The following is a 22,231-nucleotide window of genomic DNA, read 5'->3' as shown; positions in this document are numbered from 1 at the left end:
TATATTTAATTTACACAGTAAAGACTATGCATTGTTTTTTTATATTTTTGATTACTTTATACATTTTATGTAGTATTTCTAGTGCTTGAAGTTTTATCGGGTAGGTCTATTTCATTTGTGTCTTTTTTTTTAATTGTAGTTTGTTTTCTTTGCTCTTTCTTTATCACTGTTGTCTTCAGTAAGCTTGAGAGGTTTTTAGGCTAGTATTCATTTTTTTAAATGATATTGAAAGTGGTGATTTGAATTATGAAATTTCAGTTCCATTGAAAATGTCTGGTCAGTTTGTGGTTTTTGTAGCAGTGTTTACCAAAGCACATAATTTGTTGCGAAGAAACCCTGAAACAAAGATGATCAGGTGATATAGTTTTCAGCATCATAAAGTAAAATAATTCACTAATCTTATCCCGGACCAAAAGTGGTTATTTGTTATTAATAGATTATATTCACCAACAATACTTTCTTTCAAACAATCAGACATTCTAAATTTTGTTTTTTAAAATACATTATGGGAAACCCACTGACTCAGATAAACTTACCCCTAACCTGGGTATACTGAACCACAGGAACACTTTTCCAGGAACACACTAAGCACTTTTCCACGTCAAAGATGTTGGTGGGGATTCACTAATAGATGTGTGTACACACACTTAATAAATGAGGCCCTAGATATCTGCACAACTTATCAATATTCAAATGCATTAAGTGTTTTATTTCATTTATTTATTTTATTAGGAGTTTCCTCTGCATGTTTTACTTTGTATGTTTTTACAACTATAGGGCCAATGCTTCAATTAACCTGCTTAACCTTCAAGCCATTTAAGTATGTAGTGTAGGCCTATTTACTGGAAATGGCCCGCAGGCCGGCAGTTTGAGACCACTGCTTTAATGCTTATTGGTTTAAACAACTGTGATGTATTGATCTCTTTTAAATAATACTTTAATATCATTTTTTTATGTGTAGGCTAAATTATGTGTGAATATTCCCAAACTCTCTCTATGGGTTATGTGATTGTTGTCATATATTATCTATCTATCTATCTATCTATCTATATATATATATATATATATATATATATATATATATATATAAACATCTGTAATTAAAATAAAAATGATTGATAAACACGTCTTTCGTATGGAAATAAATAACAAGTAGCCTACGTTGGGTGTAGGCTAACGTAAATAACGTTACACCCAACGTAAATAACAAGTACGTTGGGTGTCTTGTTCATTAATCTATATTTATTTTCATAAAAGCAACAGAACTTAAATTATATCCAGTTTATTAACAACACAGCGCACGTGTGTAAATCTCGCGATATTCACCTTTGATCTCGTAGGTGTCTGATCCACTACGAGAAGAGAGAACTGTCTTGCACCTGCACTTTTTTCACTCTTCCGCTGAGTCCGCTCACTGCAGCCGTCTAGGTGTTTACTTTCGCCTACATTTCATGCGAGGCGAGGCGAATCTCAAACGAGCCTAATATGTTAAGAGTATGTCTCTCTATTTTAATAGTAGGAATCGATTCTCTAAAATACGGAGCAAGCGTTATCGGAACCTTTATAATGAATTTACCTGTGGCTACTTGAGAACAAAGGTGGTAGATTTTGTACATTTGTACGTAATTAAATGTTGATCAAGGTGAGTGGTCAGTCGAGATGTTTTACAAGGTGACTTCCTCATTCATATTTTCCCTTAAAGACGTAGGCCTATAGTTCTTTAATATGTTTGGTATCTTTATTTTAAAGCCAATTAATGTGGTTTCATTGGTGTTCAGATTTTGAAAACGGTTTGTTAACGGGTTGGATTCTGAAATCGGGTTAATCGCAAAATCCGTCCTACTTTTGATTGAAAAGAAGAAGAAAAAAAAAGAAAAAAATCAGGAATATCCTGATTCCAGCAGAAGGATGGATTTTAGGAACAAAAATGTAACTTTAAATACAACATTATAGTTAGTTATAGTATAGATAGTTTTACTTAGCTAGTTAAGTCTTTAAGTACAATAAGTTATAAGAAGAGATTTTGATGCCATAAAATAAGTGCCCCCAAACAGCATTAATATCTAACAAAAATAATATATTTCATTGTAACTTTATTTTTATTTGAATCTTTTTATTATTTTTAATCATTGTATTAAACTACACTGGCACATACATCAGAGATTAACCAGTCAAAAGTAGTTTCTAACAATTGCATCCCTAATTGCATGTATATTTGTTTTTGTTAGTAATATAGTATTTTATATTACTTTATATTTTATAGTAATTTTGGTATTTGGTAATATGGAAAAAGTGTGTGTGGCTCAGAGTGATCCAATACAATTTTGCTTTGAAAAACCAGCACAAAAGTAAGATGGATTACCTTATCCTGAATAGCAAAACATGGGATTTCTAAATCTAGGTAATTCTGATCCAGGTTAAACTTTTTGAACAACTGGGCCCTGTTTCCTCAACTCTCAGGATCCGTTAAGATAAATTATTGTTTAATGTTGTTAAATTATTGTTGTCATTTCCATCCAGAGTCAGTGGTGGAGATCAGATTCCGTTTCAACTGTTCAGCTTCATGATGGATGAGACACAAACATCTAGAGATGAAGATTTTTCTCCAGGATTCAGGTATTTTGAATAAACACTATATTAAATCACCTTAAATCATAGAAAATAATGGCAGTCTCCATTATGTTTTTTTTTATGTCTGTTTTTAAGTTAAAAATGAAAAAGTTTGGTCCTATATTAAAATGATTATCATCATATAGGATAATAATCTGTTCAGTTCAGCAGAAGAAATCAGAACCAGAGGTGTACCATATTTAAATTATGGTGTTTTTAATAATAGGTATTCATGTTTTTATGGCACTCATTTTAGATTTTAGGCAAAGAGACACGTCTATGAAATAACTTAGTTTGGTTTATGGTTTTTATATCAACATAATTTAAATGATATCATAAGTGTTTTTAATGATAAATTAATATGAATACAGTAACTCAAATAATTCACTTCAATCTCTCTTTGTTATAGTCCAGTTCAGCAGAAGATATCAGAACCAGAGCCCAGCTGTGTGTCTATGAGGAGTGATGAGTCTATTTGGATTCCAGTTAATTTTAACACAACACTTGGACTCAAGTATACCATTTTTTTTATTACAGTATATTTTCAGTTCAACTGTATATTAAACTGTTTAATAACAAAAATTCCACCAATAACAGAGTGTCTGATTCTTTATCTCTAGGTCAGTCCTGCCTAAAAATAATGACCAGTCTATGAATCAACTGCAGGACTTTAATAAAAGCACATATCCTGTATTCAGGTAAATTGTGGGATTATTTTGTTGCGATGCATCGTCATTTGTTACTCAAAAGTACATAATACTTCGCACATTCACACATCATAAACCCATAATACAGAAAACAAAAGAGACATTTTGCTTTACACATTTACCTCTGGCACTCACGTAATATTGTGGTATGTTCATTTTACAGCCATGAAGTCCTCAACAGATTTAGGTCAAATCTGACAAAGAAGTTTGGGTGTTTGTATGAGGGAACAACAAATCAAGGAAACCCAACACTCCTGAATGAGATCTACACAGAGCTCTACATCACAGAGAGTGAAAGTGGAGAGATCAGTAATGAGCATGAGGTGAGACAGATTGAGACACAGTCCAGGAGAGCAGAAACAGAGGACACACCGATCAAATGCAGTCACATCTTTAGACCTTTACCTGGACAAGACAAACCCATCAGAACTGTGCTGACAAAGGGAGTCGCTGGCATTGGAAAAACAGTCTCTGTGCAGAAGTTCATCCTGGACTGGGCTGAAGGGAAAGAGAATCAGGACGTCCAGCTCATATTTCCACTTCCTTTCAGAGAGCTCAATTTGGTGAAGGACAAAAAACTCAGTCTTTCGGATCTTATTCATATATTTTTCCCTGAAGCTAAAGAAATTGACATTTTTAGTGATGAATATAAAGTGTTGTTCATCTTTGATGGTCTGGATGAGTGTCGTCTGTCTCTGGATTTTCAGAGCGATGTGAGGTTGTGTGATGTGACTGAATCAGCCTCAGTGGACGTGCTGCTGACGAACCTCATTGCGGGGAATCTGCTTCCCTCTGCTCTCATCTGGATCACCTCCAGACCAGCAGTAGCTGATCTCGTCCCCTCTGAGTGTGTCCATCGAGTGACAGAGGTACGAGGCTTCAGTGACCCACAGAAGGAGGAATACTTCTGGAAGAGAATCAGTCACAAGAGACTTGCCTACAGGATCATCTCACACCTGGAGTCATCAAGGAGCCTCTTTATTATGTGTCACATCCCAGTGTTCTGCTGGATCTCAGCCACTGTTCTAGAGAAGATGTTGAGTGAAGCACAGAGTGGAGAGATTCCCAAGACTCTGACTCAAATGTACACACACTTCCTGATCCTTCAGACCAACATCAAACATGGGAAGGACTATGAGAAGAAAGTGAAAGATGAAGACATTATCCTAAAACTGGGGAAACTGGCATTTCAGCAGCTTGTGAAAGGCAACCTGATCTTCTATGAGGAAGACCTGAGAGAGTGTGGCATTGATGTGACAGAAGCATCAGTGTACTCAGGATTGTGCACTCAGATCTTCAGAGAGGAGTTGGGCTTGTATCAGGGGAAAGTCTTCTGCTTTGTTCATCTGAGCATTCAGGAACATCTAGCAGCTCTATATGTGCATCTCTCCTTTATAAACAATAACATCAATGTGTTTGACCAAATCACCAAACAAAGTTTGTTGTCTAAATTTAAAGACTGGTTTCAACTCATGTTTAGACGTGTTTCATTGTCTGAGCTGCATCAGAGAGCTGTGGATGAGGCTCTACAGAGTAAAAATGGACACCTGGACCTTTTCCTGCGGTTCCTCTTGGGTCTGTCAGTGGAGTCTAATCAGATTCTCCTACAACAACTAATGAAACTGACAAGAAGCAGCTCTGACAGAAATGACAAATCAGTTGAGTCCATCAAGAAGAAGATCAGGATCATTGACTCTCCAGAGAAATCCATCAATCTGTTCCACTGTCTGAATGAACTAGGTGACCATTCACTAGTGGAGGAAATACAACAGTATCTGACATCTGGAAGAATGAAGGAAGCCAAACTCTCTTCATCTCAGTGGTCAGCTATAGTTTTTGTGTTGTTGACATCAGAGAAGAATCTGGATGAGTTTGATCTTGATAAACTTGTTAGAAAATACAATAAAACTGAAAAAATGGAAATTTATCTGAAGCTGCTGCCTGTGATTAAAGAATCTAGATCAGTTCAGTAAGTATCACTTGGAAAACACATTGTTAAAACTTAAAGAAAAGTTAAAAGCTCATAAATCTTCAGTGCTGCAGATGTTGCCCAGAGCTTACTAGTCAGTATTTTGGTGTGTTTTCTATAGTGACATGGTAAGATTTCTTCAAAAAATTAAGAAGGAATTTAAGGAATATCATAAGGACTTTAAATCATTGGCATAATAGAAATTGAGACCAATCAAATAAGTGAAGCAGCAGCTTATATATAGCTCAAACTTCACATAAAAAGCATAATTTCATGATTTTGCCTTTATACAGTTATTAAATTAATAAATGATTAATTAATAAATCATTTTTGATTGTGAACAATATTTTTTTTTTTTATTTATGTGAATTTGAATTCAAAATTAAGAAACACATTTGTGTATAGCCTATAGGTTTTTACAGTTTGAATAAATTACATTTGAATGACAAGTTGCTGTTTATTGCAGTTATTTTATTGCTTTTATTTTCAGTTCATATTGTTTACAAGTATGATCTCTCTGCAGGTTGAGTTATTGTGGTGTCACAGATGAAGGTTGTGCTGTCCTGGCCTCAGCTCTGAGATCAAACCCCTCACACCTTAGAGAACTGAATCTGTCTTGGAATAAACTAAAAGATTCTGGAGTGAATTTACTCTCTACTGTACTGGAGAATCCTCACTGTAAACTGGAGATATTGTGGTAAGATCATATATGACTCTCGCACGTGAAACAAAATGTAAAGTATATTTAAGGTATTCAGCCTTTTTCTGCTGCTGTTATTTGAGCTGATTGAGCTGTAAATTTTTTAACATCATGCTCCTCCGTAAAATTAAAACTGCAGGACTGAAAGCCACACTAAAATACACACTTTCACATCACAATTAACATTTTAATCTCTTGACCTCAACAGTCAGAACTAAGGTTTGGATATCAGATGTTAAATATCCAAAGTTTGTCAGAGTTGTAGAAACTTGGTGGTGTGTCTGATTAAAACACTGGAAAAAAAAAAAACACCAGTCCTTGCAGTCTTTAATTTATTGAGTTCAGGATGCTTAAATCTTGAATACTTCAAATGACCCAAAGCACATGGAGGTACATGGAGCAAATTCACATGATGCAAATGGACGGATGTTAAGAGAAAGACAAGATTAACAGGATGGGATGAACAGGTTGAACAGGATGAATAGGATGATCAGGATAAATAGGATGGTCTTCAGTCAAGTCAAGTCACCTTTATTTATATAGTGCTTTTTACAATGCAGATTGTGTCAAAGCAGCTTTACAGTGATAACTGGTATACATTTTGCCTGCACAGCAGCTCTTAAAGAAAATGGTGTCAGTATCCATCTTAAGTAAATTCAGTACTGGAGTAAACATTGATGTCATCATCCAGCTCAGTTCAGTTCGCATACAATGGTGTCAATGCAGGCAGATCAAAACACTGTTGAATATCAAATGTCAAGTGTCCACAACTAAGCAATCCAAAGGTGACAGTGCAAAGGAACCCACACTCCATCAGGTGACATCAGGTGGCAAACAGGTGGCAAACAGGTGTTAAAAATGGAGCACTTAACAGAGCAGCCATCAAGTGTTAGACAGTATTCTAGGTTATTACGTGAAGAAGTTTTTGGTCCAAAAATTAGAATCTCTGTTTTTTCTGAATTTAGTAGTAGGAAATTACTGGTCATCCAATTTTTTATATCATCTATGCATTCCGTTAATTTTGTGAATTGGTAAGTTTCGTCAGGGCGTGAAGAAATATAGAGCTGAGTATCATCAGCGTAACAGTGAAAACTAACGCCATGCTTCCTAATGATATCTCCCAAGGGTAGCATGTACAGAGTGAAAAGCAACGGTCCTAGTACTGAGCCTTGCGGTACTCCATATTGAATTTGTGATCGATATGACATCTCTTTGTTTACTACTACAAACTGATAATGGTCAGATAAGTATGATTTGAACCATGACAATGCAGTTCCACTAATGCCAACATAATTTTCAAGTCTATTTAAAAGAATGTTGTGATCGATAGTGTCAAATGCAGCACTAAGATCTAGTAACACTAATAGAGAGATACAACCACGATCTGATGATAAGAGCAAATCATTAGGGACTCTAATGAGAGCAGTCTCAGTACTATGGTACGGTCTAAATCCTGACTGGAAATCCTCACAGATACCATTTCTTTCTAAAAAGGAACATAGTTGTGATGATACTGCCTTTTCTAGTATTTTTGACAGAAAAGTGAGATCGGCCTGCATTTGACTAATTCTCTAGGATCAAGTTGTGTTTTTTTAGTAAGAGGTTTAATAATAGCCATCTTAAAAGTTTTTGGTACGTATCCTGGTGATAAAGATGAATTAACGATATTAAGAAGAGGATCTATGACCTCTGGAAGCATCTCTTTCAATAGCTTAGTCTGTATAGGGTCTAACATACATGTCGTTGATTTTGATGATTTAACAAGTTTAGACAATTCTTCCTCTCCTAAAGCAGCGAATGAATTGAATTTTTCCTCAGGGACACTACAAATCACTGTCTGACGCGATACTGTAGTAGACGGTTGCATGTTTATAATTTTCTCTCTAATATTGTCAATCTTGCAAGTAAAGAAGTTCATAAAGTCATTACTGCTGTGCTGTAATGACTTTATGAAAACATTTTATAATGAAAACATCAGAAGTTGAAGCTTTTTTTCTTGTTAATTTAGTCACTGTATCAAATAAATACCTAGGGTTGTGTTTATTTTCTTCTAAAAGATTTGAAAAATAGGCAGATCTAGCAGTTTTTAAGGCCTTTCTGTACTCAATCATTCTCTCTCTCCACGAAATGCGAAAAACTTCTAGTTTTGTTTTCTTCCAGCTGCGCTCCATTTTTCTGGCTGCTCCCTTTAGAGCCCGAGTGTGCTCGTTGTACCACGGCATTGGATTAATTTCTTTAGTCACTACAAACCATACTAAAAGATAAATCAGGCTGATAGAAACAATTCATGAATAAACATTAACAGTTTATATTCAATCCAAGACAATTATTAAACCCAATTCAAATAAATTCAAACCATACAATTGACAAAAAACAACAAATTTACTTAATACATCCCAAGGAAAGGACTCAAAGGACATGGTTGGGTGTCCATTTAAAGGGGTCATGAACTGCGTTGTTTTATTGTTTTATAATGTTTCCTGGGGTGCACTTATAATGTTAGTATGCTTTTTACATCCAAAATTGTCATAATTTAGAAATAAAAGGCATTTTTCCTACCCTGATTTTAGCCCTCTGATTTGAACACTCTGTTTTAAGGGGCATGTCTGCTGTGAGACTTCAGTGTAAACGCCCACTGCTGTGATCGGCTAACATCTTTCCATTTGAAATAGCCAAGTATTACTCTCTTTTTTAGTGCATTTTTACTATTACAGCTCTCAAGGTTAACTAATCGTGAAAAGTGCTGCATTACATTTAGATCTATGGCATTATATTTAGATCGTGAAAGGTGAAAGGCATGAAAGGTTGCAGAGATGAACACTGTAGCCTATCACAGACATGTTGAGCTCAAGCAGTGATCTTGTCATTGCAGCTCAATTTCTGTACACTAACAAATGCTTTCATCACCACTAACAGTGCAAACACGATATAATTAAGAGATTTGTTGAATAAAACGGGAGTTTTTGTGCGTGTCCAGAACTCAGTAACTGATAAACTTGCGCTGTTTGACAGCTTCAGCGCGCGCTGCTCCAGTGATTACAAAGGGAGCTTTCTCTGATCGCTTTCTTTATATAATTTAATCACCATTTAAATAACTGATTATTTTCATCCTACTATAGAAACAATGCAAGTTGACGTTTAGTCACGGGTTTGATTTACTTACACACAAAGAACATCTGACTGTACATGAATCATTACATATCAGATCAGGCATTAGAATTAACACAGTTACTTACATGTTGCATTACTGTCAAATCCAGGCACTTCACAATATTTTGTAATTCTCGACTGCATGTTTATTGCTTGGTAGCTCGATAGCACCACGTAGGCCTATGTTATTTACCTATTACATGTCATGCGTGAATCGGTGGGCGGGGCTAAACAGGCAGTGATGAAGTAGGCGTTGATCTTCTTCTGCAGAGGCGGTGCTTGCTGCCCTTTGACGTCACAGATCCCCACTTTGAAAAACCTGTCGCTCGCTGTGCCTGGTGTCAATAAAAGCTTTTATTGGACTAACAAGGAAATTTTCAGTTCTTAAACTTACAGGATATTCTTATAGTATGATGACCTCTTATATATCAAAAGCTCAAGGAAAATTTGATTTCTCAGTTCATCACCCCTTTAATTACCCACACCTCACCAATGCAAAAAGAACAAAGAAAGTAAATGAGGTCTATTTATAGACCTTGACCAGGGGGTTGTGGGTAATGTAGTGCACCATATATGGTAATGTAGTTTACCAGGAATTGTGGGAAATGTAGTACAAAGAAAAATAAGGGGGAAAAATGAAACGATTTACAACACTAAGAAATGAAGAACATGCTGGATTCATTCTTACTGTTCCTCACGTTCATCTTTTTGCAGTTACTTTGATTTGCGTCAACACATTGGGCCTCATTCATGAAACTTTCATAAATATATGAGTAAATTTGGAGTAATTTGCGCGTGAAAGGAACCTTCCCCAAAACTGTCCTCTGGATTCACAAATGCTTCACAAACATCAGATCTGATAATTAAACATGTATGTTAATGAATTTCAATCATTTGTAAACACAATTAGCATAATCCCCGCCTATGAATTACAACTACGTAAATTACATGTCCAGGAACACTGTGGTATCTTCTGGACACCTTTATCAGGTTTGGCTTCAGTACATTGGAAAAAAAATGCAAAAGAGACTAATTGGCTATTAGCCTAACAAAAAATATTCCAATAAAGTGTGTCCACCAAAGTATTTTAGCCAGCTAAAAAATGCCAGGTGCTCTTCTGAAATTGGCCAGCTGGGGGTGATTGAGAGCGCTTTGCATGCGCAGCATTTTTTGCAGATGAGACGCTTTGGTTGCTATGATATGGAATATCCATGGAAGTAATGTGTTACTAGTATCTGATTTTGCAGATAGTTTGTTCATCAAAAATTACAGAATATAAAAATGTGATAATACCAACAATATTAACTTCAGTCGTTGTACATGTAGGATGGTTGGTCAGTGTAGTATTTGTCCCACCCCTCCTCCACTGTGATTGGACGGCTGGGTAAAAAGTGCCTGTGATAAGCCCAAGTGACAAGTTTTGAACAGCACACACATGCTCACAAAAAAATCGACAAGCACCCATCCAAACTTATCTTCGAAGCACCAGTAGTTCCCTGGGGTATATTTGAAGCCCTTTTCTTCAGATTCATTTAGGCATTGATAGTTTTACAATAGAAACGCATAATTCCGAGGATGTGAACAGCTCTGAGTAGACCGTCACTTGCTGTCATCTCGAAATTACGATGATTATTTAATGCCGTGAATGCAGCAACAGTTCAGTTGATTTCTGGTCTCCAGTGGAATACAGACTCACTTACCGGCTACTTGCTTGTTCTCCAATCTCCAGCGATCTCTAACAATGTTTCCTAATTTCCACTCCAGCAATCTCCATTTCTCATCTCTCCTTTCCTTGTGTCCAAGTCTGCTGTTCATGTGTGTTGGCTCATCAAAGACTCTCCAATTCTTGATGAAAGACAAACATCGTTATTCTGCTATCTATTGACTTTGCAACATGCTATTGTTGATACTGACCTATTGTCTGATTTTTGCTGTCAGTAAATACCTGCCTTTGGGTTCTAACCCCATCTTTGAGTTTGGGTTTCCATTACAGAAGACCTACCTCTGCCATGCACTTACCCTAACTGGTTCCAACGCTGTCCCACAGATCATCTCTATAAGAATAAAACAGAATAAAAATTCACTCCATAATAGGTAAGCCTTTTGCAAAAGAATCATCACTGTGTTGGTCCCATCAGGCTTCAAGTCAGCTGTCTGCATCAGGTTCTGGAAAGCTCCACATCTGAGGTGATACTAGGGCAGCCCTGGTTAATCCAACATTCTCCTGTATCTCCTGATCCGCCATATATGTCCTAAAGTGGGGGTTTTCCTGCCTGCTTTCCCAATCCTGTTCCAAGAACCACACCTCCAGTCAAGTCACCTCCTCTCCAGTTGAATACCACCTTCATTGAAAGCTCAGTGATCCAGACTCTTGTGACGATACCACCCTGCTACTCCCATTTTTTGGACGTCTTCTGCCAACGAGCTGATCAACTACCTCTTCATACATCAGGGGACTGTGCAATAGACCTGTGAGCCAGTGCCCTATGGAAAGATTTACCCACTTTCCATTCCCAAGCAAAAGTCTATGAAGGAATATATTGAGGAGGCCCTCAACCAGGGCTGTATCCATCCATCCACATCCCTTGCTGCTTCAAGCTTTTTTTTTTTTTTTTTGCAAAGATGGAGGCTTGCAGCCCTGCATAGATTACCGCTTCCTCAACAACATTACTAACAAGTTCCGCTATCCGCCTCACTTCATCCCAGCAGCCCTGGAACTGTTGAGAGTAGCCACCCAAGCAGGACCTTTGTAGTGCATACAGCCTCTTTCGGATCTGGAAGTGGGATGAATGGAAGACCACTTATGTGGCCCCCACAGACCACAGTGAATACTGGGTGATGCTGTAATGCCTGGTCGATGCACCATCTGTGTTGCAGAAGTTTATGAATGACATGACATTACGATTCTCACTATTTTAAATCAGGGCGTTTGAGAAGGGTAGAAAAGAATAAATATTTTAAGCTGGGGAGTTAGTTTTGAGTGCCAAAACTTACAGTATGTTTTTATTGTAGAGCAGTGGCGGCTTGTGGGTTTTAAAATGGAGGAGGCACAATAAAAAAAAATTGGTCTGGGGATCCCCTGCAGATTATTATTATTATTATTATTATTATTATTATTAGCTTAACTGCTTTAAATTGGCTTTTTGACATATACAGCAAGATAATACAAATATAATTTCACTCACCTATTACTTGAGGCAATCATCCATCCCTCGTTTCCTTATATGTCTGTTAAAAGACCACGTTGGGCCGTTTAGTAAAGCTGGCTGCTGTAGCCTATATTTGCAACTTATGCGTGGAGTCTTTTAATTTGTGGAATGTTTGAATGATAACTTGGTAAATTTGTTGGCGATCAAATATTCAATATCTCTACTCTTCATAATTAAGATACTTGGTAAATTATCAGTGCAGCGGTAGAATTTTAAAACTTATATCATGTTATTCACGTAATTTACGTCTACGATGATTGGTTGATATACCAAGGGAGGCTAGCCTCTCCTGCTATTTTCTCAACTCTCCTAAGAGCTGAATGTAAAACACTCGATGGTGATTAGCTAATTTTTTACCAACTGAGGCACAAGACGAGCTTGGCTCATGTGCCTCCCCCTCCCCTTCTCTATCCCTTGCGGTTGTAATGACATCGGCAGATTCAGCACGTTCGTGAAGGAGCGGTGCTTTCGATTATGGTGTTACACAGCAGTGAAATTACAAACAAATAATACACATTCTGAGACATGAAATGAAATAACTGGGAATTTTATTAACATTAAATCGTCCTTTCTCCCATTTTCTCCTCAAAATTTTGGGTAGGCTGTGCCTCCCTTGCCTCCCCCTCCCACCACTGTTGTAGAGTAACCTCTTATATGTGTATTTTGGTTTTCTATTTCATGAATCTTTTAAGTTTTTACTTCCACTTTAATAATGGATTTGCTGCCAAACTGATCTGATCTGAGTTGAGAGAGTGAAAAGTGTGTCATTGTTCTCAACAGGTTAAGATATTGTGGTATCACAGATGAAGGTTGTGCTGCTCTGGCTTCAGCTTTGAGATCAAACCCCTCACACCTGAGACGACTAGATCTGTCTGATAATAAAATAGAAGATTCTGGAGTGACTCTTCTCTGTTCTGTACTCAGTATTCCTCAATGTAAACTCGAGATGCTGTGGTAAGATCATGTATGACTCTCACACAATGTAAAGTATATACTTTCTGTTTAAATTTTCTGTATAAGTTTTACGGAAATGGGTCATACCAAAACCTGAGAAGTTGAAGTAACTTTAAAACCCCGTTTATTCAAGGGTGCGCATTTATTGCATGGATGGTCCAAACACATAATATAAGTGTCTAAATGCATACGCACTAGGGGTGTAAAGGTACACGTATTCGTACCGAACCGTTTCGGTACAGGGCTTTCGGTACGGTGCACGTGTTTACCGAATCATTATATTGCAACATTGTAGCCTAACCACCAATAATCGCAATAAGCTCTGCGTTTTGTTACTTTCGATAAGAATCAAAGTGTCATCCTTCACATTCTGTCCACGAAATCACGAAATTCAAACAGAAAATGCCGTTTTGACGCTTTTTGATGCGGCGTGACAGATCCCTGTACAGGCACCTAAGTTCAACCTGCAACGCGAGTGAACGCGATCATCTATTCCTGTTTAATACTAGTTACAGAATAAACATGAAAGAACATCTGAAGGTATGTTGAAAGATACAGTACAACTTACTGAAACGGTCATATCTCTTGTAATCGCTCAATCAGTGTTTCAATGGCGAAAAGACATCAATGAAAGCTTGTAAACGATGCCATGTAGCATTTACCTCAGAAAAGCCATTCAGTGTCCACAGCTTGTTAGTTCGCTAGAGAAATGAAATCTTTCGCTTAATATATGTACTGTATTAGCCTATATATTCATTATATTTTATTTAACCTTTTCGTGATGTCTTGATTATTTAACGTATGTTTATATAAATCTGTCATGAAAATGACAACCACTGTGTAGAAATGATTATATTTCAACAACGAATTGGAGTAAAAACATTTAGAAGTTAATGCAAAAACTGCCTTAGGTGCAGCTTACATGTTTGCATACAATTTGTTATTTGAGTGTTGATTATTTTATCTAAAAATAAAAAGCAATTGAATTTAGGCTAATAGTTTGGGCTCAGTTGTTAACATTAATATTATAGTAGCATAATGTTCAAGTAAGGGCTCCCTACATAGTTTATACCATTAGCAAAGATAATTTTTTTATCCTTAAGAAACTTTGTTATAATTTAATTTAATATATTTAAAGACAAAACACAATTTGTTCAGTAAACCACTGTTTAATAAAAAATTTTAGTTTTCTCCCTACCTGCAGTACTGAAAACCGTACCGAACCGTGAGTTTTGTGTACCGTTACACCCCTAATACGCACAGTTCCGATGAATGATAAATGAAATGATGAACCTAATGTCGTTAAACTGAATGCATGAAGGAAACTGCTGAAGTAACTACAACATTAACAACGCTGAAATAAGAGCGCGCGGTTTATCTATCAATCAGATGCGCATTAAAGTTAAAGTTCGTTACTATAACAAGCAACCGTAAACAACCGCCGCATTTTCTTTCAGAATCATCATAAGGGAAATGTTCTGTATAAAGAGAGCAAAGAGGGCTTTTATAACTATTCCGTGAAGAAAAGTTAGTTTATGATTAGTTGGAAAAGTGCATGATATTCTAAGGTAGTCTCTCCATGTAAGCATTACAGTAGTATGTTTAATGTACCTGGAACACTTTAATAAGGTTATGAAGCCATTAACACTGTCCTACACTACAGTTAACATGAACTAGGCCTAACAATACTTTTAAAGCCTTTTAAAATTTTGTCTTATGTAAATTTCACAAATTCCAATTTTTATAGGCTATTAAAATAAAGTTATGTAGCATCATTAAGAACTAACATGAACTAACATTAATAATGGACAAAAGGGTTTTTATTTTTTTGTTTTGTTTTTTGCCCCCACTCTCTAACCGCCTGAAGGCCGCTTTGTAATTCTCATCCTGACTAAGACACATTGGGAGAAGCATTTAAATAATCCTATGAATGCATATTAAAATGGAGAATCAAATTGAATTAATCAAATCGCATCGAATTTTAATGTGAATCGTCGCGAATCGAATCTTTCTGAATTTGCCAAAATTGTTCTTGAATCAAATCGAACACCCATGAATCAAATTGATTCGCTGTATACCCAAAGATTCACAACCCTATAAGATAAAGCAGAATCATCCACAATGGCCAGGCCATCCAATCAGAATACTCAAAGATGTGAGTATTCATTTCCATCACATCACATGACCTGGTGCCTGCTTTTGACCCAGAAAACATTTAGTGGAGCTTCAGTTGCATCAAAAACTTTGATTAATACCCTATATGGCATATTAAAAAATATGAGTAAGAGAGGTCAGATGTTCAAATGTATGTGCGTCTTGAGTTCCTGTTTGTGAGCGAGTGTATAAATGTATCCAAGGCCTAGTGCTTGTTTTGTCTAAATGTGTCCATGATGTGCACATAACAACAAAAAGAAGGTACACAAGGGCAGACTTAAACAAGAATAGTCAAAAGTGGAGCCTAAGAATAAGAAAATATTAACACTGGGTAATTACCTAAATGTTTGCACACACATACTCCTATTATATTCACTGCAAAACTGATCTGAACTGATGGAGTGAAGAGTGTCATTGTTCTCTACAGGTTGAGTAATTGTGGTTTCACAGATGAAGGTTGTGCTGCTCTGGCTTCAGCTCTGAGATCAAACCCCTCACACCTAAGCGATCTGAATCTATCTGGGAATAATTTACCAGATTCTGGTGTGCTTCTCTCTGCTGTACTGGAGGATTTTCTCTGTAAACTGGAGAAACTGTGGTAAGATCATCTATCTTATATCACACATGTACTATTTACTAAGACTTGTCCTTTAATGTAAATTTTAGGACTAAAAGCTTGTAAAATAAATGTTCAGTAATCACACTTATCTCTCTGTTGACTGAAGATGAAATTAATGTCATTCATTTCCATCACATCACATGACCTGGTGCCTGTTTTTGACCCAGAAAACATTTAGTGGAGCTTCAGTTGCATCTAATACTTTGATTAATACTTAATGTTTAGATGACATTAAAAATGTGTAAAATAGTGATTCAGGGCCTCTGTGACTTAACACGCAGAGGACGATTAATGCAGTTTTAGAGATGAACTGACAAGGGTGTAAATTTGAATAGCTTTGAATATGGAAAGTCCCTCAAAACAAGAAAGTGACACTTAAGTATAGAATGAAGTATAGAATGAGGCGCATTCGGAGCATGTTTTTCCTGAATAGCCGCTGCATGAATAGTGCTCAAAAGAACGTCACCTTATCTTCTGACAGGCGTCCAGCACATGCAGCTGGCATAAACCACACTTTCAGTAAACAAAAAGAAAATCCTATCCAGTGATGAAGTGTTTTCTGTGTTGACAAATCTTTTGCGATGTCCTAATAACAGTCGCGATTTGCACGCAACGCGTCAACGTCTGCTAATGTCTGATTCGCCACCTAATGACTCATTTGAACAGATTTATTTTAATGAATCATGAAAACAAATGATCTACCCACACGGTCTATAACGAATCATTTACTCGAACAACTCTGAAATGAGAACATAAGTGTGCTTATACCCCATTTAGCAAGAGTGGTTAGTAAAATTAGCCTTAATAATCCACAGTATTTTCAGGTTATTTAAATGACAATGTGTAGTAAATTACCTATAAAATCAGTTAGTTTAGACTGGAGTGAGGTGAAACCAGAACAAAGCAAGTTGTTGTAAGCTAGGTGCATTCAATTGTATATGGTAGAAAATTATATTATTAGTTAATGTAACTTTTTAATGCTACTTTTTAATACTGATTATTATTATTATTATTATTATTATTATTATTATTATACATACCAAAATAATTTTCAGGTCTAGCAAAGAAGCATCTTCTCTTACAAAGCTATGAAATCACAGATTTTTTTGCAAAGAGGGCAAGAAAGAATTACAGTGAGAGTGACGGGTACTTTATTGTCAGTATTGGGCTCGCAGATCACGTGGGTAGTGCACTTTTTACTGTTTGTGTGAATGACCATGTCTGTAGACATGAAGACCATTTTTGACCCAGGAAAATCCCTGCTTTTCCAGCCATGCGATATTCTACTATCACATGGTAACCGTTTCACAATTTGTATCAATCCATCTCTCAAAGCAGGCTTCAATGGCGGAAGAGCAAACCCACTATAATTTTACAAGTACTACTGTTATTGTCACTGAATGTAGTTTTAAGTGTTTTTTTTTTAAGTGTTTATATATATATATATATATATATATATATATATATATATATATATATATATATATATATATATATATACAATTTATATACAGTATCTCACAGAAGTGAGTACACCCCTCACATTTTTGTAAATATTTTATTATATCTTTTCATGTGACAACACTGAAGAAATGACACTTTGCTACAATGTAAAGTAGTGAGTGTACAGCTTGTATAAGTGTAAATTTGCTGTCCCCTCAAAATAACTCAACACACAGCCATTAATGTCTAAACCGCTGGCCACAAAAGTGAGTACACCCCTAAGTGAAAATGTCCAAATTGGCCACCATTATTGTCCAGCACTACCTTAACCCTCTTGGGCATGGAGTTCACCAGAGCTTCACAGGTTGCCGCTGGAGTCCTCTTCCACTCCTCCATGACAACATCACGGAGCTGGTGGATGTTAGAGACCTTGCGCTCCTCCACCTTCCGTTTGAGGATGCCCCACAGATGCTCAATAGGGTTTAGGTACCCTCAGCTTCTTTAGCAAGGCAGTGGTCGTCTTGGAGGTGTGTTTGGGGTTGTCATCATGTTGGAATACTGCCCTGTGGCCCAGTCTCCGAAGGGAGGGGATCATGCTCTGCTCATTCGTGGCTCCCTCAATGAACTGTAGCTCCCCAGTGCCGGCAGCACTCATACAGCCCCAGACATGACACTCCCACCACCATGATTGACTGTAGGCAAGACACACTTGTCTTTGTACTCCTCACCTGGTTGCCGCCACACACGCTTGACACCATCTGAACCAAATAAGTTTATCTTGGTCTCATCAGACCACAGGACATGATTCCAGTAATCCATGTCCTTAGTCTGCTTGTCTTCAGCAAACTGTTTGCGGGCTTTCTTGTGCATCATCTTTAGAAGAGGCTTCCTTCTGGGACGACAGCCATGCAGACCAATTTGATGCAGTGTGCGGCGTATGGTCTGAGCACTGACAGGCTGACCCTCCACCCCTTCAACCTCTGCAGCAATGCTAGCAGCACTCATATGTCTATTTCCCAAACACAACCTCTGGATATGACGCTGAGCATGTGCACTCAACTTCTTTGGTCAACCATGGCGAGGCCTGTTCTGAGTGGAACCTGTCCTGTTAAACCTCTGTATGGTCTTGGCCAACGTGCTGCAGCTCAGTTTCAGTGTCTTGGCAATCTTCTTATAGCATACGCCATCTTTATGTAGAGCAACAATTCTTTTTTTCAGATCCCCAGAGAGTTCTTTGCCATGAGGTGCCATGTTGAACTTCCAGTGACCAGTATGAGAGAGTGAGAGCGATAACACCAAATTTAACACACCTGCTCCCCATTCACACCTGAGACCTTGTAACACTAACGAGTCACATGACACCGGGGAGAGAAAATGGCTAATTGAGCCCAATGTGGACATTTTCACTTAAAGGGTGTACTCACTTTTGTGGCCAGCCGTTTAGACATTAATGGCTGTGTGTTGAGCTATTTTGAGGGGACAGCAAATTTACACTGTTATACAAGCTGTACACTCACTACTTTACATTGTAGCAAAGTGTCATTTCTTCAGTGTTGTCACATGAAAAGATATAATAAAATATTTACAAAAATGTGAGGGGTGTACTCACTTCTGTGAGATACTGTACACTCGCTTCGTCGACCTCTCTCTCATAAAACTCTACATTATACAAATAGCTTCAAATAAGCATCTCACCATTCCTTCGTGTAGTGGAGGCTTGGGCTCAACTGTTAAACTGTTTTGTTTTGTTTTCTTATTTTACTGTATATCTCGGATGAGGATGCTAATTTTGCAAGAGAAAGTTAAAATATTAATTTACAGAAAAGTCCTTTGTTTTTTCAGAGAGCAGTCCTCTCTTGGTTAGGACAGCTTGGCACCAGCCTCACACTACCTTACATTCTGCTTTGTGTGTCTATACTGCCCTCAAGCACATGGCAGTTTCAAACCACACCTTTGAGCATCGACATGCATAAATCCTGCAGCAGTACGTGGCAATGCTTGCCATCCTCTCCTGCTTTGTCTGTGTGTTGTCAATGTCAGTTTCTGAATGGAGACCAACTGTCACCCTGAGAGCTGACTGAATAAAGGAATAACATTCTACAGGCACTTGAACTACAAATTGTCAGTTGTTCTCTACAGGTTGATATGTTGTGGTGTCACAGATGAAGGTTGTGCTGCTCTGGCTGCAGCTCTGAGATCAAACCCTTCACACCTGAGACAACTGGATCTGTCTAAGAATAAACTTCAAAAGTCCGAAGTGAAGTTACTTTGTGATCTAAAGGATGATCGACATTATAAACTGAAGGAACTATACTATTGTGAGTATATTTTTATTTAAAGCTTTTAAATGAACCCAGATGCAGTGATAGGCCTCGTATGTGTGTAACCGAAGGGTATAAGATAATAATTTTGCTCCACTTCATCTCTCTACTAAAGCTATATTTAATAGTTTAATTCTGTGATGTGACTGATCTATAAATAGATAAATGTTTTAATCTCTTACAAGTGTCTCTTTGTGTAAGTGGTAAAGAGAGGGATTTTGGTAATTTGATAACAGTTGGTAAAACTGTTATTCATATATTAGCAGTTTTTAATTAATATCTCTGGCTGTAAAATGAATATAAAAATATTTGTTTTTTTTTTTTCTGAAATGGATCTCCTGATGTGATGTGACAGCAGTAATGTCTCATACTCATATGTTTTATTGTAGGACTCTCACTATTTAGATGTCAGTCCAGTTTCGTCAGGAACAGCTAATGGTGAATAAAGACCCCCCCCTCAAAAAGAAAAAAAGGAAGATTTTTAAAAAGGTTTCTGAGTTTTGTTTCTACGCCAAATTTTGTCAGTGTACAGAGATGTCACAGTCACACAATCAACAGAGACTGAAGAAACTGTGATTCTTCTTATTATGTCCAGAGATGTATTCTTTTTTATTGTTGCTGGTGAGTTTATTGAGGTCACAGGTTGGTAGTATTGTTGTGTAACTGTATTTCTGTGTATTATTGTGTGTTTTCCTTGTGTTTCTTCCTCTCTGTTTCTTTGGCTATTCCCACCGGTTCTCGTTGGCAGGAAACCGATCGTCCCCTGCTGCATCTGCTTGAGGCAGCATAAAAGCAGAAGAGAAGCTTACAGACATTGGGAGAACTTGCCTAAGACAATTTTCTCCAGAGTGTTGTCTGTGACCTGACAAACCTTTTGTAAATAGCTGTATATTCTCATAATTAAGAATGACTGTGTATTACTTTCTACTCTGTGGTAATGTTAGTTCAATTACTCTGAGGGAGTTTTCAACCTTCTTCAAGAAATTATGCAACCTGAGCAGCGTTTATGTTGTAAAACTGTATATGATTGTATATATCTCACAAAAAAATGAGCCCGCGTCCAAAGTATAATTTTTCAAAATGCAGTTTTATATCCTCCAGCTATTGTCATTTTAGTAAATCTCAGGAACAAAACTTTTAGCCAATGCCACGATCCAGCAAAGTGTGTGCTGTTTATCTTTCGCATGCGTGCACACCTACACAGACACACATCTGTCTCGAGTCTCGACCATTAACACAGCAAGCCATATTATAATTGTATATATTATTATTTTATAATTGCATAAAATGATCCCCAAAAAATGCACAAACACAGCAGAGATGCCAAATTCAGCGGCTGGAATTAGCTGAGGTAAAGTGACAGCTCACAGACAGCAGCGGCAAATCTGTCACTCAAGTGACCACACCCTGAATTATGGAGAACTTTAAGGCTTAATATAATTTAAACAGATGAGTTATAAAAAAAATTCACCCCCCTCAGAGTTGTCATGAAGGGCAATATTAGCTGTATAGACCAAAACCACAATCTGATCTAGGTTGTAAACATGTTTTTTTCTGCTGTAAAGTTGGCCGTTTTAACATGAGACTCAATGAGATTCTGCTCTCTTTTGGAGTCTGTCCCTAGCGGCCAGTCGATGAATCGCAATTTAAGTCACTTCCGTATTGGCTTCAAGAGAAACTGGGGGAGGTTGCCGCTTGCAGCAAACACTGCCGGTATTTGTTGAATGCTGAGCTGCAGCTCATTGGCCACTGATGCAACAACAACCAATCAGCTGTGCTATGTAGATAATGACGTGATAGCTACCAAACGAGTTATACCTATCAGCATGTGCCATCTAGAGTTTTATGCCAGAACTATGTAATTCTGTCATGACAACTCTCGGGAGATTGGTATGGTAATAGAGATTGGCATGGATATGGCAATGTTAATGTATTTGGTCTCGGTGGAATAGATCTGCTATACTGCTGCTGCTGCTGCAGAGCAAGTACTGAGACTTGCTACTACCAACACATTCACAGGCATTGCTATGAGCATGTAAGACATGCTGCTGCTGCTGCTGCACATGTAACATGCATGAATTAACTCCCTAACGAAACAGGAAACGAGAAAAGAGCAGAGCCCTCTTCATCACAAACATCTAATAAGATAATGTACAGGTTGTGCAGCCATGCCAATAAAACTGTTGTGCAACAGCTGAAAGACTATTGCTATACATTGGTAAAGCAACTTTTTAACCCTACACAGTTGCACAGGGTAATGGGAGAAATAGACAATACAAGTAACATACATTTGATGTTGAGTGAGAAAACAACTGCTGCATAGGACACAATGATGACATAAACAGGAGACAGGAAGAGATAGGAAAAAACACCCCCCAAAACAGCAGATCTATCG

General features: G+C 37.4%; 1 protein-coding gene across 4 annotated transcripts; it reads left to right on the top strand.

The window, feature by feature from the left end:
* The first annotated feature begins 1,397 nt into the window (after positions 1-1,397).
* On the top strand, positions 1,398-22,199 carry LOC127498375 (NACHT, LRR and PYD domains-containing protein 3-like). 4 transcript variants are annotated; one of them, XM_051867651.1, is made up of 10 exons: positions 1,399-1,642; positions 2,521-2,616; positions 3,020-3,124; positions 3,231-3,308; positions 3,481-5,286; positions 5,810-5,983; positions 13,126-13,299; positions 15,881-16,051; positions 19,655-19,833; positions 20,226-22,199. In XM_051867651.1, coding segments are annotated over exons 2-10 (2,742 nt in total). In that variant the 5' UTR covers positions 1,399-1,642; positions 2,521-2,563; the 3' UTR covers positions 20,228-22,199. The 4 variants fall into 4 exon arrangements, with proteins under 4 accessions (XP_051723613.1, XP_051723614.1, XP_051723611.1 ...); XM_051867652.1 differs by having other exon boundaries at positions 1,399-2,616; positions 3,481-5,139; XM_051867653.1 differs by lacking the exons at positions 19,655-19,833; positions 20,226-22,199 and adding an exon at positions 19,358-19,646 and having other exon boundaries at positions 1,398-2,616.
* The last annotated feature ends 32 nt before the right edge of the window (positions 22,200-22,231 follow it).

The sequence above is a fragment of the Ctenopharyngodon idella genome, chromosome 17 (assembly GCF_019924925.1).
Source record: "Ctenopharyngodon idella isolate HZGC_01 chromosome 17, HZGC01, whole genome shotgun sequence".
Classification (NCBI taxonomy): Eukaryota; Metazoa; Chordata; class Actinopteri; order Cypriniformes; family Xenocyprididae; genus Ctenopharyngodon; species Ctenopharyngodon idella.
This window is presented reverse-complemented; position numbering and strand designations above follow the sequence as displayed.